This window comes from Bacillus rossius, chromosome 3 (genome assembly GCF_032445375.1).
Source record: "Bacillus rossius redtenbacheri isolate Brsri chromosome 3, Brsri_v3, whole genome shotgun sequence".
NCBI classification, from domain to species: Eukaryota; Metazoa; Arthropoda; class Insecta; order Phasmatodea; family Bacillidae; genus Bacillus; species Bacillus rossius.
The window spans coordinates 9,664,335-9,683,498 of NC_086332.1; the positions used below are offsets into that span (position 1 = coordinate 9,664,335).

The following is a 19,164-nucleotide window of genomic DNA, read 5'->3' on the forward strand; positions in this document are numbered from 1 at the left end:
CATGAGCTGGACTCAACAGTGACCCGTCTCATCCACCCGTGCGTCGATCACGTGACATTCAGCCAATGAGACGGCCCAAAAAAAATTTACATCCGTCCGTAAAAATCCTTGCCAAGCTTTAACTTCTTACGGACGGACGGATCTTTTTTTAGTTTATTTATTCGTTGAGCTGCTTCCGTATTATGCCATTAACTTGCCTATGAACACGTTTTGAGTTTTGATATTTGAAACAATAATTGTCTGTTACACAAAAGTAACTAATAATGAACGTTAACTAAAAAAAAACACATTAAAATATATATTTTAGAGTTTGTTTAATCATTTATAAAAGCTTAGCCAACATGATCGTCTAACTGGTAAACCTTGGCGAGTGAAATTTTCTCGGAAATATGTAAGGCTTTGTAGTGGTTGGCAGCGTCCAAGTAGAAAAATAGTATGATGCAAACGTGAGGATTGTGAATCACTCGGCTTTACGAGTGGAAATACTCATGGACAATGGAAGGGGATGGTGAACAGAGTTCCGTAGGTACTGGCGGGAAGCCTACGATTCACGCCGAGTATTCGACATGCCCGAACATTACCGAATACTTGCCTTCGGGTGTCTTCGGAATTCTTTTGTTTAGGTGAAAAAACGTCTGTTTTTAAATCCCGGACATAAACATATAAAGGTAGGAAGTTTCATAACAATAATACAAACTAAGCCAATAAAACCAAGACTAATATTTGAGTAAATATACGAACATTCTTATCTTTTACATTCGTCTTGCAATGTCATCAAATTAAAATGCGATGTAATTAACTTAAGATTTATTTGTTGTTTGGATATTGTTGCGCAAGTATTAAGTAAAAAAAATTACGTGAGTTCCTACTGTTCATCCTTTGTCCTGGTTTGTTAGGTCAGGCCAGTTAAATTATAAATAACTTTAAAACTAAACCACCATTAAAAATAATTCATATTATTTTTAATGTCCGCTTAGTTTGAAAGTATTTATAATGTAAGTGACCTGACCTAATCGACCATTTTAATTAATTAGGCATTCAAGAACACGCGGCAAAATAAAATAACAATGCGTTTTTCCATCTAAACAAAATAATTCCGAAGTCACCCGAAGGCAGGTACTCGGTAATGTTCGGGCATGTCGAATACTAGGCGTGAATCGTGGGCTTCCCAGGTGGCTGGCGGCGTCTTGCTGGAAGTGAGTTGTCGCGAGAGGGGTCGGTGCGATCCCGCAGGATCCAGAGGATGCACAAGGTGGGGCTGATCAGCAAGTGGCTGCGGCAGTACCTGCCCGCCAAGGACCGCTGCTCCGCCGTCACGAAGCAGACCGCAGAGGTCGTCACGCACGTCGTCAACCTGGACGACCTGCAGGGCTCCTTCTTCCTGCTCGCGCTGGGTTCGTAGCCCGTGCACGTTCCCAGGTCGTGTGGCCAGACTCTGTGGGACAACCATCGTCGTTTACCTATCAGTAGAGACCGGAAAAATTCGCGGATTCATTTCACGACAGCCTAGAATTCATACAGTTATACCTCAGTGCTGCCTCTGCTATTGGCTCGCAACTCACCTGGATGACTCCGGGCCAGTGAGAAACACTCAACCGAAGCTGTGTCGAATCACAGGCTCCTACTACATTGGGACACCTTCGCAAGACAGCAGCCAATAAGAGGGTGACATTTGACCGAGTGTACGTAGAACTATAAAGTTCATCCTAGAGGTCATTGAACCCGCGAATTTTTCCGGTCCCTACCTATCAGTAGAGTCCCGGAAATTTCGCGGATTCTTCTGGCCTCAGGATAGAATTCAAAGTTATGGGTGTGCTCGACCCATGTTTACTTTCCCATTGGTTGATTTACTAGCGAGAACATATTTATCCTTGTTATTTGGCACTACCTGATTCGCTCACTTCTCTCCTAGCTAGGCGTCGTTGGCTGACGGTCGTATAGAGGCGTGTCCAAACAACTGCGGTCCAATCATGAACACAGAGCGAGAGTGTAAAGGTTTGCATTCTAGCTTGCGACTAAATGAATTCGCGAAAATTTTGTCACTGTACTTATCAGTAGGGGCAGGTATTTTTCGCGAAAAGATCCGAACACTTATTAGACTGCAACAAGTTATACCCGCACCTGTGGTTTCTTCCTTGAGATTGGCGGCCGTCTGCGAGAGAAGTCGTTGCCTTATCTGACCGAGCCACTCAGGACGCGTTTGCTTCCTCACTGAATCACTGTGATCGGTGTTGTTACAATCGATATGTACCTGGGAGAAACTCACCCAATCACGAAACACAGACGATGCTATAGTGTTTTTAACTTTCATCTAGTCTCGAAATCTTTTCGCGAAATCTGCATGCCCCTACTTATCAGTTAGTTTTCTTCATAGAAGAATTTAAAAAGAAAATACATTACCACACTCTAAAATATCAACGAATTGTGAACATTTATAACTTCAACGTCTACACGTAGGAATTTAAGTAAACATTTTGCTTGAGAAAAGAAAACTGATTTTTTTTATGAAGTAGCTTTGCTTCTAGGGTTGTAGCCGTTTCCTTGGCAAATAATTCACCGACGTTTCGGTCTACATTGCAGTCGCCATCATCAGGGAGCAGTTACCTACTGAGTAGGTTACCCTCGGTAGGTAACTGCTCCCTGATGATGGCGACTGCAATGTCGACTGAAACGTCGGTGAATTATTTGCCAAGGACACGGCTACAACCCAGAAACCAAGATACTTCGGACAATGGCCGTGAAAGCCTGCGAACATTTTGAATCTTTGGTATTTTGGTTTTTATTTGTTTTCAAAACTTTGTTGGCGAGTCAATAGTTTTGATGATTTTGTTCAAACAAGTCATAAATACATCATGTTATTAACCCTTTTGCTACTTGCTGATTTTTATGAAGAATTGTTCCGAAAATTAGATTACAGAAGCAATCTTGTATGCTTTATCGTATTGTGAAAACCTATAGAACGAACTCCTAATGCGTGAACACAGAAACGTAGTCAGGCAATAATTTAGATTATGTTTATATGCTCGACTTTTTACAAATGGCAGATAACAAGTGACATATGTCTAGCGAAAAAAATTGCTACAGAGCCCCCAAATTAAATTATGTTGTGGATCATATAAAAAACCTAGATAGTAAATAATTACTTTAATATAAAATAACTCGACGCGGTGTGTTAATGTGAGCTTTAAACTGGCTAATAATCACTCTCTGATGTAAACACACTTAAAGTTGGATGCATATTGAGAAAATGTTATCCTCGAATTAACATCTTAAATCAAGTTCTATGTTTGAACGCATGATAAAGATTTTTTTTAACTTCCAACAGTGAAACTGTTTTGCAATGTACAATGAATGCCTACATGTCACGAGACTCCTGAAAATACTTTTTAGGCATCTGCCGGTAAGAAGTCATCCGCCGGCAAGAAGCCATCTGCCGGCAAGAAGCTGAAAGTGGATTTTAAGGCCATGTCATGCTCACAATCATGTCAGAAATACGTCACAGTTGTTGTCTAAATCTGTCAGAGAGAGAGTGAGAGAACGAAACCTCTGACACTGTCCGATAGCAGCCATTTTTCGTTACAAGGTTAGATATTGAATGTGAATGCATGAGACGGTGAAATGTGCCAAGATAGTAATAATATTTCAATAGAAATGCAATTTTTGGTTTAATTTTAACAAAGATTATGTATATATAGTTTAGAAGATGGATCAAGTAAAGAATTTTTGACCTAAAAAGTGGTGCTTAAGAATTTTAAAATAATATTTTGAGCATCTGTGTAGTTATTTTAGTTTTCCACGTATGTGAGCGCGAAGGCCTTGTTAAAGTTTTATCTGCACCATCCTCATGACTTTTTTTCACCGACGAGAGAGCGAATTAACCTAAATTGAAAAAGAGATATTAGGAGAGGGTGTGAGAAAGGGCACAAATTAGCTATCTCTCTAAGTGATGCAAAACAGCACTCTCGAGAGAAAGCGTTGTTTATTTTGCGACATGGCCTAGGCCACTCAAAATTATTAGTTTAATCGTGACCCTGCTATAGGTACTACAAGGTGGCATCAACCAGCCTTAATTAAAGCCTCTTCCGAGTAATGATGGTTTCTCAAGGCATTGTAAATGTAATAAAGCATGCCCTAATTAAGACTGTTCACAACTCATCACATCATTCTGGTGTGTGTATGAATGATGCATACGCATGCATGTACATGTTATGCATAAATCTAAGCGTGTGTGAATTCACGTATGATCTTTTCGCTCGTGTTGGTTGTGTACTTTATTACATTTTGCTGAGAAATTGATTTTTTTTTTATGTAAACAAGACACAACTAACGAAAAAAAAATGCAGGGCAAATTTGTGGTAATTCCTCAAATTTTCAATAAATTTTAAGGTATTATCTTTGAAAGATTTGTGCAATGGGAGTGCATGACTTGATGTAAGCTTTTGGACATACGCCATTGCTAAGGACATGTTTTTCTGTAGAAGAAAACTGAAAAAAAAAAAACCAAAAGACAGCAGCAGTTTTTTTTTGCTTGATTTGTGTTTATGTCTTTTGGTTTTTTTTTTTTTTTGTAGTTTTCTTCTACAGACACACATGTGTATCTAGGATGAACCTTAAAAATTGACTTGATGTAAGCTTTTGGTCATACGCCATCGCTGAGCACATGTGTGTCTGTAGAAGAAAACTACAAAAAACCCAAAAGACAAAAACACAAACTAAGCAAAAAAAACTGCTGTTGTCTTTTGGGGTTTTTTTGTAGTTTTCTTCTACAGACACACATGTGCTCAGCGATGGCGTACGTCCAAAAGCTTACACCAAGTCAAATTTTAAGGTGCATCCGAGTTGAATTTGTATGTTTGTGAGATCTCTGTGTGATCGGCATGAAGGAAATGAGCTGAGCTGTGACGTCTGCGGAGGAACACGGCCGCCGCGTGGTGACGGGGTCTCTGCTTGCAGGCGTGTGCGGGTCTCTGGTGGTCGTGGCGGGGGAGCTGGCGATGCACCGCAGGAGGCTGGCCGCGGAGAGGAGGCTCGTCAGGCCCTACGTCCCCTGAGCACCTGAGCACCTGAGCACCTGAGCACCACACCTGCTCACCTCGCCTGCTCTGCTCGCACCCAGCCAGGCACCACGCCACGCCACGCCTCCGCCACAAGTCCCGTCCACAACCAGCAGACGGAATCGTTCAACACGGACGTACAATGATCACGTAATAAGTTCACGAACGTAGTTCCTTTCAATCAAAACGTCCCATTTTCCACGGAATATTACAACACTTTAATTTAGACTTTTCACAATAAATCATATATCAAACTGAAGGTAAACTAACCTAATTTTTTTTTCTTCACAAATGTTCAATATGGCACACGTCCAACCTAAATTCCAATTCTTCCCACACTTTGGTTAACACGTTCGGATTAATGGAAGCAACAGCATCTTAAATTCTGTGTCTCAACTCTGGCAAATCATTAGGTAGCAGCGGAACGTAGACACAATCTTTAATAAAGCCCAAAAGTGGGGGAAAAAAAAAATGTATGGCGTTATGTCAGGTGAACGATCTGTCGTCTCTACCATTAGGCCCAATCCAGCGGTCGGAAACTTCGGCGTTCAACCACTCCGATACAAAGAGATTCCAATGGGGAGGGTCTCCATCCTGTTGCCAAATAAAGTTTGCAAGCTAATCCTCTACTAATTGGAGGAAGAGCCATTCCCCCCGCGCTGCACGCGAGAAACTAACAAAGCAGCACTCGCGCATGCGCTCATCTAAAACTGTTTTACTTTTTGATTGACCTTGAACCAACACACTACAATGCTTGCAGTTGATGTTATTAAATTTTACAACTGGGACATTGTTTTATTGACATGCTGTACTTTTATTTCAAAGGGGATTATTTGGCTATCAGTTCAATCTTTAACGTTTTATCATTATATCTGGTATAATGTAGCATAAATTATACATTCCCATGTAATTATACCTCATTATAGTCCTGATTTTTACCAATAAGATTATATACTGAAACCCCTAGAGAAAATAGCGGATATCTTCGTGACTACAACAAAAACCTGCCATTATTATAAATTAGTACCCAAGCTAGATCCTATGCTATTTCAATCCAAATAAATATATATATATATATAATCTGTACTGAAGCCGTGGCTTAATACTTGCTAATTCACAATAACTAGGCACAGGAGAGATAGTTTTTGGTTCCATTTTTTTTATTGTAATTGTTAACGTTTCATGTTTTCCATAGAAAGTTTCTATATATATATATATATATATATATATATATATATATATATATATATATATATATATATATATATATATATATTTGTGTAGAACTAAAATTAAAGCATGAATTCTTGGTCTAGTCGCCCTCTTTGGCGATGTCAAACAGAGTGTCTTCTCAGAATAAAATTTTGAATAACTAACTCAAAGAAGACGTGTTTCACGTGTACATAATGTTGGTGCCAACTGATAACATTTTTTTTTGTTTGGGGTACTTGGAAGTTAGATTCACATAGAAGTGCCTTACGATAATAAAAATATCTGCACGGTGATACACCACACACAAAGAGTGGTTTTTGCATGATGCCACAAGTGTTTTTGCAGATTATGTATTTTCTATTTTAAAATGGAGTTCAGCACTTGCTCAGTACAGAAATAACAGTTTAGCGTGTGTTAAAAATATCACACACAAGTAGACCTACAGGTTACGGCTGATAAGGTATGCATCTGAGAATACTTTCGTATATCCTCCTGGAGTTGGTCGGTTCTTAAGGTACAATCGTGAAAAAATTTCCTTCGAGAATTTACATACCTTAAAGTCCTACCCATCGACTCCGGTCTGAAGCCTGGGATTTGTGGACTTCAAAGGGCATGGTCATGAAGCAGATGTACCATTTTAGACTTGTAAATTGTTACTGTTTGCTGTTAGAAAATCCTTCAGTTGGCTAATTTTTTTAATGTGCCATTTTAGACGCAGAATAACTAAATATGTCCAAAGGACATATTACTAAGATATCCGTTGAGGTTATTATTTCTAGCACTAAGCAAGAAGAAGAAATCAGAAATATTGGGTTAGGAAGTGTGGAAAATGCAACAATTATTACATTTGACACGTCACTTTATGACCTTGCATAGAGTACATTCATTCACGTTGATGTTAATTTATCCATGCTGACATTTGACAGCAACGCACACGCACTGTACGATTTAATCATATGGGGCATCTAAAGATATATATGCTTTCATGGAACTAGGAAAAATTAATTTGTACTGCTTCGCAACTGCAGAAGTTCATTTCGCCAAATGGAATGTTCTCATCGGCATGTGATGGTGGTTGAGTGTTGCCACGCTGGAATGTTCGTATCATCACCACACGCACAGAGATGTGGCTAGCAGATGTGCATTTCCAGGAACTTCTGCCTGCTCTGGTACACGGGCCCCCACGCCCCGTACTTCTTGTTCTGCTCCGTTTTGGGCTCCGATGTTCCCATTGTCTTCTTCACGGTGACCTCGTAACTGGCTTTCCTGCGACAACGGGAAATGCAACCTTCTTAGTAGGGCCACTTAGGCTATTTACACGAATGACAGTCAACACAATGAAATCAAAATTTCTCAAATATTTTCAGACTTTGAAATCAAAATTTCTCAAATATTATCAGACTTTGAAATTAAATGACTACTATTTTAAATTTTATGTGAGCCATTTTCAAAGTAAGTTCACTTTAGTTCGTAATAAATGATCTTTATATTTTATTCTTCATTTGAATAAGTGTTACCACAAAGCGCAAAAGATGGAACAGCAAATTTCATGGTCACTTACGTCAAATATTGTAGGAGACAATATAGGATATTCAGGCCCATTAACATGGGCGAGGCACGAGAGACATTATTACAGAGATCCTAGTGGCGTGAGCTGTAAGCATGCGTGCCAAATTTAAATTTGTTTAACATATGCTTCTACCCAGTGCGGCCTCTATGGATTGTCAGTTGGAATTCGGGAAGCCTACACTTCACCAAATATTGTAGTAGAAGCCAAAAAGAACGAATTATTTGTTTACAACTCATTTACGCATTAGATAGCAATGAAATTGAAATAAAACCTCTAAAATTTCGTACTAAAAACAGTTTACAACGCTAAGTACAGCTCATGCCGCCAGGAACGCTGTCATCACTTGTCTCACGGGTTTTCAATGACTTTCCAATATTGTCCTACTACGATATTTGCCTACATTTTAACGAGCTACCAACACACGAACATTATGAAAAGTGAAATTACTTTCCTTCAACATTTTATGTATTTGATAGCACTGTTAAATAATCGAAAGTATCCTAAAATACTAGCAAACTTATATTTAACCATGAGAGCCAAAACTAAAAAAAAGGGGGGAGGGTCTTTACATTATTGTTTTGCTTCCTTTCGTTTATTTCAGTTTTCATTACAATTCTGTCTGAGTCCTTGAAGCTTATCGCATCGGAAATAAAAACCTAATACGTAAAGTGAAAGTTCTTTCAATATACAGGAAATCGGTATCCAAACAAGTTCAAATAACCTGTTCTATACATAGAACAATACAGATGAGCGTTGGTTTTCTGTGAAATTCATTATGAGAATGTACCTGAAAAATGTGTAATGTAACTGGCAAGGATACAGGAAACACTGTACTATAAAGGTGTTTTCAAAGAACGCAGGAAGCAGCTCAATAAAACATTCATATTGCAAATTTCAGATAATAAAAATCAATAAAGATGAAATTAAATTATTTGCTAAAATATCATTAATGTATGTTCATTTAGTCTGATATGCTATTTACAAAAAACATTTTCTTTTAAGACTGAACCTTGTACAAAATTTTAGATGGTTCGTTTCACCCATGCAACTAACCCTCTCTGGGTTTTGTTACATTAAACTTTACTTTGAGCATCAAATAAAGACAGAATTTGCGACAAGTACCTGATGTTCTCTGGCGGCATGATGGTCGAGCCTACACAACTCTTCTCTCCTTGAACCATGGTACACAAGAGGTCAATCTCGTTATGGCCCTAACACCACCTGAAAACAAAAATAAGTACAAAATAAAAATAACAAGTTAACAGTATTTTATTCTATTTTTCTGTTCCATCAACATTCAATCAACCTTCTGCTAATGGGTTCAGCTGTTATCTCCTTCACATTCACACTGGAAGTTAATAAAGTTAATCATGCTAAGCTTTTCATTGTAACTTGATGTTGAAACATTTTGTGGCAAGCATATTGAGTCGTGCGTCCACTTGACAGAGCTCGCAGCCTTGAACCAAGCGATGCTTCAAAAACAAGAAGCAAAGAATCAACCAAATTCCTTTACAGTTTGAGGCTTATAACTGAATCAGAGATTGCCCCGTAATTGGTTAACTGTGGTTGCAAAATACATAAACATACTTTAAGTAGTGCCTGTCGGAAAATTGTATTAGCACGTTTAATTTACCTTGTCATTAAAATTGTTCTCTCATATGCTTAACGCTAGAGAAAAAATTTTGATTGTGAGGATTATTGCTCCATTCATGTTCTTTTGTTTTTGCCATCGATGTTGGTACTTTAAGAGTGGGTACTGGACCATCGCGAAGTGTACTAGGCCAGCGATGAGACTTCACATGTGAAACAATGCTCGGATACATTGGTTCTGTTTTTATTATTTTTATTTAAAATTAAATAATACATAAGCAATTTTTTGTTCTTAAAATGTTTATGGAGACTTTAATTTACAATAAACACTCAAAGATTTAAATGTGGGTGGGTGACATGTTTGATTCCAAATTACCATCATGACTCAAATTTGTGACCACGTAAGTCAGTAATTTATTGGTTTGAGGTCACACCATAATCTTACCAGAAATGTGCATAACCCTTTGAATTGTGGCACTACGGACGCCTTGAAATGTACGATTTTATTGAAATATTATTTTCCAGTTTCATGTATAAGTAAATAAACCAGCCATTCATTAAATCTGTTAAAATTTCCACTTTTTTCCGTCATCCCATTATACGGGTTAGAAGTTTGTGATATACATAGTAGCACAAACAATAGGATTTTGCTGGACTTTACATGGCAATTGCAGCTTTGTTAGCAGTATTATCAAATATCTTTGATACTCAGAGCAGGGAAGAGAACGTGACTACTTACTCTATGGCACGTGATGGAGCTGGGTGAGCACCTGCAGTTCTAGCGGATTGCCAGAGTTACCCAACCTGCTTCCTTTGCTGGTGCACAGGTTCCTGTATAGCCTGCAACAATAGTCACACCTCCGTGTCAGTTCGAAGCCGTGACTGAACAAAGCTCTGTACCTGATTCCACTAGAACAACGTTATCGAAAACTACTTGAAGCTAAAAGTGTTTTCTCTCAGTTGAGGAATCCAGCTCATAATTCTAGGCTGTTGGGTAAAAGGAGTATAGTCACAAAATTGACCGAATGGTATTACGTCAACCATTTGCTAACATGAAGAGTTTGCTCGTATGATCTCAGTAGCACACAGCAGCAGTAAACCGTTTGTACGATATATCATAATTTTTCAACCCCCATTGGGAAAAGTAGTAATCAACGTCAAAACCTGACTTATGCTGTTATGCTCTTTTTTTTTCCTGCTAGCCTAGAATTATTAAGCTGGGCTTGCAATGACCGAGGATGGCCTAAGAACTAAAAATGCAGTCACACACCAAGTTCACAAACTGTGAATACTGTACAAGGGAAACTGTAATAAATCTTTCTCATAAGAACTGAGCAAGGTTGGACTCGAATTCCTGAGGGTCGGGGTTAGAATTCCAGTCCGGCAATCCAGATTTTGATTTTCCATGGTTTTTCTATGATAGCCTTCAATGCACAGTGGCCAATAGCTTTCCCAATATCCCCGATTGGAGATTATGTGTGTATGTACGTCTCTGAAGACCTTATTGCACCTTGTGGTGTATAGACCTAGTTTTGGCTGCATTTTATTGTTCACAAAATCTAATCATTCAATTATCAAGAGGCGTAAAATTCATATGAAGTGCCCTTGGTAGCTTTACACAACAATGAGGCTAGGGTAAATGGTGTGTATCTAAACACAACCATTACCATTGCGATAACTCATTCAAAGGTCTAATATTAACTCTCTTCAATACATTTAACGCACTTGCGATGGCAACATAACTTGATGCCTAATTATACAGGCACAGACCATGCACAACCACCAAGTTTAAAGCCACGATTTTACCGCATTAATCAGCGGAAATCATTGGATGGCGCGACTTTTGAGGTTCGGAGAGAACAAACTCACATTTAAAAACTCTTTATTTGTAGAGCATAAGTATTGAAAAGCCAACGTTAGAATACATTACTAGTAATATAAGCATGCATTGAATATCACTATTACGTATTAAGGTTGTTTATTCTAATTTCGAATGATGGGATAGTGCTACCTGCTTTAACAGTCACCTAATAAATGTAATGTGGTTGTCTCAGTGATGGAAATGCTTTATGACGACACAACGGGACCTCGCCAAATAGTTGGTTCTTAACGACAATTCATGACACAGCTTATCTGAACATTTTGGAATTGACTTTTAACAGTCTTTCTCGTCAACATGTGTAAATTATTTAACCTGTGTTACAACTGTACCATCTGCATTCCAATTCTCCCCTCATCTCCCTCCCCATCATCCTTGTTATACCCTGGGAGAGACTTTTAGTAAATAATATTAACGAATTTTTACTTGTGGGAACTAAATGTCTGAAATTATATAATCACTATTGAATTTGTATCAATTTATGTTATGGATATAACTTATACAACATATTTACTTATTGTTATGATGAACAAAATTGACATTGGAAATATTTCAATCCTGGAAGGAAAAATACCCACATTATTCATCTCCCGCAACTACCCCTTTTCAAGAAAATAATCTTAGATTATTATTATTTTTAAATTGAACTAATATTTAAGTACATTGTTAGTCACAAGGTTGGCTGTTAGTGGTATGGTGTGCATCAGGGGAAGCCTACTACTCACAAAGACTTTTAGTCTCACGATATCACATAAGTTTAATATTTACACGTAACCATAAAATGGTAACATACTAACATTTTTGAATATTTTATTTTTGAAAAGTTTTTTTTCCCCCTTCACAATTACTTATTCAACATAAAACATCCAACCAAGTAAAATATATACCTATTTGATAAATGGAATTTAAAATTGAAACCTTGATGTTTTAAATTTAGGTAAACAGAGAGAGAGAGGGGGAAAAGCCGTCACATTATCTGATTTTCAAGGTCATTACTGTAGCAAGCTGTTTGCAAAGCACAGTAGGGACGCATCAAATGAAAACCCCAAGTTACATGAACGTACATTCGGGTGTGTGCCGAAAACACTTTGTGTAGTGTTATCTTTGAAAGATTTTTGCAATGGGAGTGCATGACTTGATGTAAGCTTTTGGACACACGCCATTGCTGAGCACTTTTTTTTCTGTAGAAGAAAACTAAAAAAAATACCCAAAAGACAAAAAAAACACAAATTAAGCAAAAAAATTGACTGTTGACTTGCTTAATTTGTGTTGTTTTTTTTTTGTCTTTTGGGTATTTTTTAGTTTTCTTGTACAGAAAAAGTGCTCAGCAATGGCGTGTGTGCAAAAGCTTACATCAAGTCAGTTTGTGGAAGTGTGGGTTCGCCGAGCAGCCGCACGTCTGTGAAGAAGAAGTAGAAGAAGAGGAGGAGGAGGAGGAGGAGAGTAGTTACCTGACGGCCGGCAGACTCTTGGCTCGGCAAGGCGGACACATTAACACATGGACGAGGGTCGCGGGCTGGAGCTGGACGCTGGGCGGCGGGGCTGGAGACGGACTAGCGAGGCGAGGCCAGGTGCCCGCGGTATATAGCAGCGCCCCCGCGCCTGGTGGAGGGGGGGCCGCCAGGTCACGTGTGCCGAGGGGCCCGGGCCGGGGACTCTGCAGCGGCTGCAGCGGCGACGCACCACAACGCCGAAATACATTAACGCCGAATAATGTCATTGCAGGACTGCCACAAAGGTTAGGTTAGGTAAGGTTAGGTTAGGTCCGGCTAGGTTAGGCTAGCCTAGGTTAGGTTAGGTACACAAATTCATTCAGTTGTTTTTCATTTTGCTCCTGTGGCCCCCCCCCCCCCCCTTCCCGCAGCAACATTTTTCGGCATTACTGTAATTCGGCGTTGTGGTACACAGCAGTTTTCTAGCTGTCGGCGTTGCGGTCAATTTGGTATTCGGCGTTATGGTATTCGGCGTTATTGTACGTTCGGCGTTGTGGTATTTCGGCGTTGTGGTAACGACCCGGCTGCAGCACTCAACACCCAGGTTACACGCTCAAATTTGGTTATTTCGGATATATTTTTTTGTCACGTCCAAGTGCTCAGTTCGAAAAATGAGGGTATGAATTTGTATGAGAGAGAGTGACTTTTTTTCCCCCCTTCTTATCTACAGCGTCCGGTGATTTGACTTCGCAAAGGTGGTCACCTTAGTTATGGTAGGGGCGGCAAATGTGACTTTTGCCAAGGGTGGCAGACCTGCAGACACCACTGGAGCTCAAGTGTTAGTTATTCAATTGCAGAATATATTAATTTTTTATTTATTAAGATTTTTGACATGCCCACAGTTATGGTGGGCACGAAAAAAAATTCAAAACAAAAGACAAGAATTAAAAACTAATGTACAAATACACAAGAGATATAGTCACCGCAAGTGAGACAGCATTGCAAAAAGGTGGGCACCACCTACAAGGCACCACCTACAAGGCACCACCTGCAAGCAGTTACAGTCAACACAAAACAAAGAGTTGTATAACATACACGTCATTCATCCGAATTTTAATAACGCTAAAAATCATATTTTTCTCATTATTTATGAGTTGTATTTTTAACATCTCAATCAATATTCAAAACCATAGTCGATATTTAACTTACTGATTGGCTTAAAAATGTTGTTTTATAGAGTTTATTTTGTTTAGGGAACTATTCCAACCCCCCCCCCCCCCCCAACCCCTCTATAAGCCACATCTCCTAATATTATGGCCTCTAAAAAGCAATAAAGCAAATGAAACGACCCAGGGCTCCGAAAAATCTAGCGCCGCAACTGCAGATGCTTATAGGCCTAACTAAATTGAAGGATTGGTAGGTTTCGATAAGCCACATTGGTACCGCAACATAATTTTTATCCACCCCCGGAACTAATATTCCGAAGCTGAACTAACGCGGATTTTTCGGAGGTGTAACTGAGGATGTTTAGTTTAGGGCTCAGTCAATACGACGTTTACATACGAAATTACGTGTTCCAGTACATCGTCAACAAGAATATGCGTAAGCCAGGCTACCTATGTGTAAGATGAATTTACTACACTACAGCTATGTGAACGCATGATTGTTAATAAAAAGTCTGGACTAAGTTAGTTCGGACAAGATGGAATGTTCTATAGTTGAATTGTGATCAGTCAAAATCAAAACGAATTTCTTATTTTGTACTACTAGGTAGACAATATGTTTGGTTTTTAAAATGACGTCGGTCCAGATCAAACAAACAGTTATTTTTCTATCTGTCAAATGTTAGCTTGTTAGGAAATCGTGATTCAGTTGCGGCGCGTTCACTCCAACGTTATGGCCTCAATTGCAGAATTGAAACTCTTTTTAAACACTAATGACCGTTAATACTGCGCCATCTTGGAAACGTCGTCGGTGACAGCGGTGGCAGCATTCTGGTCAGTTTGCGTTTCCGGGACACGCCCACTCATAATACCCAGACAAAGGGTGGTTGCAACCTTCGTTTAACGGCTTAAAAGGAATAAATGGACGAGAATAATATAAATGTCGTTTTTTGCTCATAGTTGTATAAAAATGTTAAATGGAAACCATACTAGAATTACGTTTGACACACATAGTTCACTAGCTGACCGACCCGGCTTCGCACGGCTATACTAAAGGGAAAAGAAGACCAAATATCCCATTTACAGTAATAATAAATTAAATATAATTGCAATTAATTTATTACGTTTTTTAATGTATCGGAGAGAAAACGAGTAGCAGAGATGGTTTCCTGACTCTCGAGCACGCAACGTACAACTGGTGTACCCGTACTTCGCTTCGGCAGTCTGCAAGCACTACACTAACAATGAAATAGTCGTTGCCATGGAGACGAATGAAGCATCAACAATGCTACAGCCGTTACCATGGTGATTTTCTGCCAATTCATACATACATAACATAAGAAAACTCTAAAATTATCAGATTAAGACCATTAATCGAAATAAAAACTATCCTATCTCTCAAGTTGGAAAAAATTACACATAAATGCCAAATTTCATCGAAATCGGTTGACTTGGTAAAGAGTTCACTGGAAACAAACAACAGGACACTGGATTTACATATACATATTAAGATAACTATCCGACTTACACATGCCAATAGAATCATGTGGCATTAGTTTGAAGTATCGGTGGATCATCTTATGTATGTGAATGTGGGTGTAAAGGCGCACGTACACTCTGTTCAAGATAAGTTGAGAATTTTGTTTTTAACTTCAAAGATCATTTAGACTTTGACAGCTGAATACAGAGTGTGACGCAATAAAAAAAAATATTCGTATAGCTAGAGACCTGCAAAATTCGCGGTTTCGATGGCCTTCAGGATAGATTGCACATACCCCTGTATAAATAACGCAAGTTCATTGGCTGCCGACTTGTAAGTCGTCTCAGCTGGTTTGTCTGTGATTCGATCCTTCTTTGGTTAAGGGTTTATAACTGGTTGAGATTCGTACAGATGAACAGTAAGCCAATAGCAAAATTATCTAAGAGGTATATGTGTTTTAATTCTAGCCTATCACCGAATGAATCCGCGAATTTTGCAGGTCTCTACGTATAGCACAACAGTAGATAATCATGTATCAACAAAGTCTCCATGTATCTTGAACAGAGTGTAAGTATTGATATGCAAGTATTGATATTATCTGTTGCAACCGTCGTTAACGGATTATATTTTGATTTTGTAATGAAAATTGGAACCGCAGCTCCGGTATTGTAAACAGTCAGTGCGCATGTGTACAAGAAGTTGCATGCGTTTCACGCTGTTCCCGATCCTCATGGAGTTTATTCCTGAAGCCTTTTGATGTGGCACTTATTGTGTCTTTACATCCTAACAGACTGTAAATTACTGCCGTTTATGCGCCAAATTTTCAATTGGTATTAAGTAGGTGCTGTTCCAGACGCAATATTGCCGGGATTTCATGTGTCTTTCTGCTCACAACAGGTTATAAGTTTTTAGTTTATTTAGTTTAAAATGACGGATCTCGCTTACACGGTGCCAGAACGATCAACTGTTGGGCCCGTTGCACACACAGCGAATTTTACCGCTCTTGTTTTGGGCAGTTATGATTTGAACTCTCCTGCACGCACTTTCTTCATCTTCTCGTTCGACGACGGAATAACCACAATGCTAGGAGCTGCTCTTGGTTCATTTAAGACTACACAACTGAACTGAAATTGGTTCCAGCACTCATATGTGTGCCCAGACATTTCCATTAGGGGGGGCCCTGCTGAATTTTTAAATCAGAAGCTGAATTTAGAATGTTAAATAGCCTAAATACATTCACTCATTGACTTGTTTATATTTTTGTCCAGTATCAACGAGATACTAGTTAATATTTATATCCGTATAATTTTAACAATCTTGAAAATATGTTGTTTTTTTCCATAGACAATGTTTAAAGGGTACTTACACATTTTCCCCCCTCAAATTTCTAATAGCTTGGTGCAGATCTACCTTCAAATGAACTTCTTTTTAGTGAATGCAAACACAGCAATTCAGACAACAGAACTTTAACTAACCTCTTAAAATATATATTTTTTTTTTGCTTGGCCATTTTAAGGGACCTCATGTTTAAAATAAACTAAGGCGGCTGTATTTCCAGAACGTTAAAATGTTTAAAACTATTGTTAATTAGCATGCTGCAACACTGAAAAACAGTTTGAGTGTCACAGTGCCAGGAATATACGAATATTAACGAACGAATTTGAGAAAATGCCGATTTGAGTGATTACATTAGGGGCCATGGCCCACCTGCCCCCCCCCCTCCCCCTTTGTAGGCACGCCTATGCCAGCACTACAACTGCTGGTACCGACGTAAATTTTTCCGTCCATTGCCGGCGGTGAAATATCCGACCATTAGCGACGGTAAAACATCCGACCATAAGCGATGGTGGGGTGTCCGCTCGGATAAATCCGCTGTGTGTGCAACGGGCCGTAGTGTCGCTGGGGGTGCTGTCATAACTTAGAAACACACAACTTAGAATTTTCTAAGTTATGACAGTTCTAAATTATGATAGTTCTAAATTATGACAGTTCTAAGTTATGACTTTCTACGGTACGCCGTTTATAAGTTGTGTGTTTCTGCGTTGCATGTTTCTAAGTTACGTGTTTCTAAGTTATGGCAGTTCTAAGTTGTGTGTTTCTAAGTTGTGATAGTTCTAAGTTGTGACTTTCTACGTTATGACGTTTCTAAGTTGTGTGGTTCTGCGTTGCGTGTTTCTAAGTTACGTGTTTATAAGTTATAACAGTTCTAAGTTGTGTTTCTAACTTGGTATAGTTCTAAGTTGTGAATTTCTACGTTATGAAGTTTTTAAGTTGTGTGGTTCTGCGTTGTGTGTTTTTAAGTTATGATCTTTCTAAGTTGTGTGTTTCTAAGTTACGTGGATTTTTCCAAGTTTTCTAAGTTATGAAAGTTCTAAGTTGTGACTTTCTAAGTTATGTGTGGTTCCCCTGTCGCTGCAGCCCTGCTTGTGCGCCAGCGGCGGTATGTCACTTTGCAAATGCGCTATACCTGACTCAAGGATTGCATCAGTGATTAAATGACAAACATAACTAAGAAGGCTACAAATATTTTGCAGTCAGCAACGATACAAAACTGTACTTTTCAAATTGTTTAGTGTCTAAAATATTCATAAGGAATAAGCTCTGCTTTCCTTAGTTCTTCCAGGTACCTACCGAAACAATTTTCTTTACCTTGGATGTTTCAGAACACCAGATTTCAAGTTACTAGACCTACTAACTTTTCACCAGTAATCCCCCCGATATGTGTTTTAAAGTTTACTATTCACTACCCACAGTCTTTCGAATTCAAAAAATGGATAAGTCACTTATTTGTTCATGAATTCGTTTGTTGACATTTACAGTTGTGTGCACGTTTTTCGGGGACACCTGGTCTGCACAGTACTGGTCAGACAACTCGTTTCACTCCCGCTTCGCCTTGTGGGAAACGTGACGCGTGTTGGTGGCCGGTGGGTTTCCTCGGAGAAATGCCATTCCTCCAGCCCCTTTCCACTGCTGGATTCATATTAGTTACTCAGACTAATGCCAGATGCAAAACTGAGTGTTTTAAATTAGATCCATTACGTAAATAGAATTTTTTTTTTCATATTTCATCAGCGAGAATGAAGTTACCTCATACAAAAGAACTCGTTACAAGTAGTCCCGATTATTAGCACGAGATGTTCGCCACGTGTTGTGTTGAGTCATAATTTATTTAGTTCTTTTTATGTGGGATGCGGGATGCTCACTAACGATCGCAAAAAAGGGTGGCTCCGCTAGACACCAAGGAGAAGGAAGTTCGTCTTGTATGTTAGTGCTTCACAGACGTCTCATGGTATATTATTTGACTGAGTAATGGTCTTTTTTTTTTTAATTCCACCTGGTCCTTCCGGACATCCTCTAGGGTCTGGGACGGTGGACGGGCCCTTGTTAAGGAACATCGTCACGTGGATGACACCCCGCCCTTAGGTTTACCCTGCATAGCCGCCGCCGTCGTCGTCGTTGTTGTTGTTGTTATAATGCAGGGTTTCGCAGCTATTGTCGAGTAAATTATCTTGGCTTTCGAGGTGGAGCCGCAGTGATGGATTTTCCCAACGTTTCGCTCTGAATTGCAGCAGCCATCTTCAGGTTTGAGAATCAACAGAGATCTTGAAGGTGGTAGGGCTCTGCATACATACATGCCAAGGGTCCTGGCAAGTATATATGTGTATGTTTGTGTATATATACAAATAGGTATATACGTATCCCACTATATATATATATATATTAAGAATAAACTACCAATTGAAAAAATTTTAAAAAATTGTTTTGTTAAGATTATAACTTTTA

General features: G+C 39.0%; 1 protein-coding gene and 1 long non-coding RNA gene across 4 annotated transcripts in view; one reads left to right on the forward strand and one right to left on the reverse strand.

Moving 5' to 3' along the window:
* LOC134530190 (ionotropic receptor 93a-like) overlaps window positions 1–5,319 on the forward strand; it is a 43,140-nt gene extending 37,821 nt beyond the window's left edge. Inside the window, exons 9-10 of one of the 3 annotated variants that reach the window (XM_063364846.1) lie at window positions 1,234–1,394; window positions 4,954–5,319. In XM_063364846.1, the coding sequence (XP_063220916.1) occupies window positions 1,234–1,394; window positions 4,954–5,051 (259 nt within the window). In that variant the 3' untranslated portion in view covers window positions 5,052–5,319. Of the gene's footprint in view, window positions 1–1,233; window positions 1,420–4,953 lie in introns of those variants that run through there. The other 2 variants (XM_063364845.1, XM_063364847.1) reach the window with 2 other exon arrangements.
* A 1,020-nt stretch (window positions 5,320–6,339) lies between these two features.
* LOC134530191 (uncharacterized) lies at window positions 6,340–12,874 on the reverse strand. The gene is made up of 4 exons (XR_010074789.1): window positions 12,757–12,874; window positions 10,166–10,266; window positions 8,959–9,057; window positions 6,340–7,532 (listed from the first exon to the last, which is right to left on the reverse strand). It is a non-coding gene; the product is annotated as an uncharacterized LOC134530191 (long non-coding RNA).
* Window positions 12,875–19,164: the final 6,290 nt, after the last annotated feature.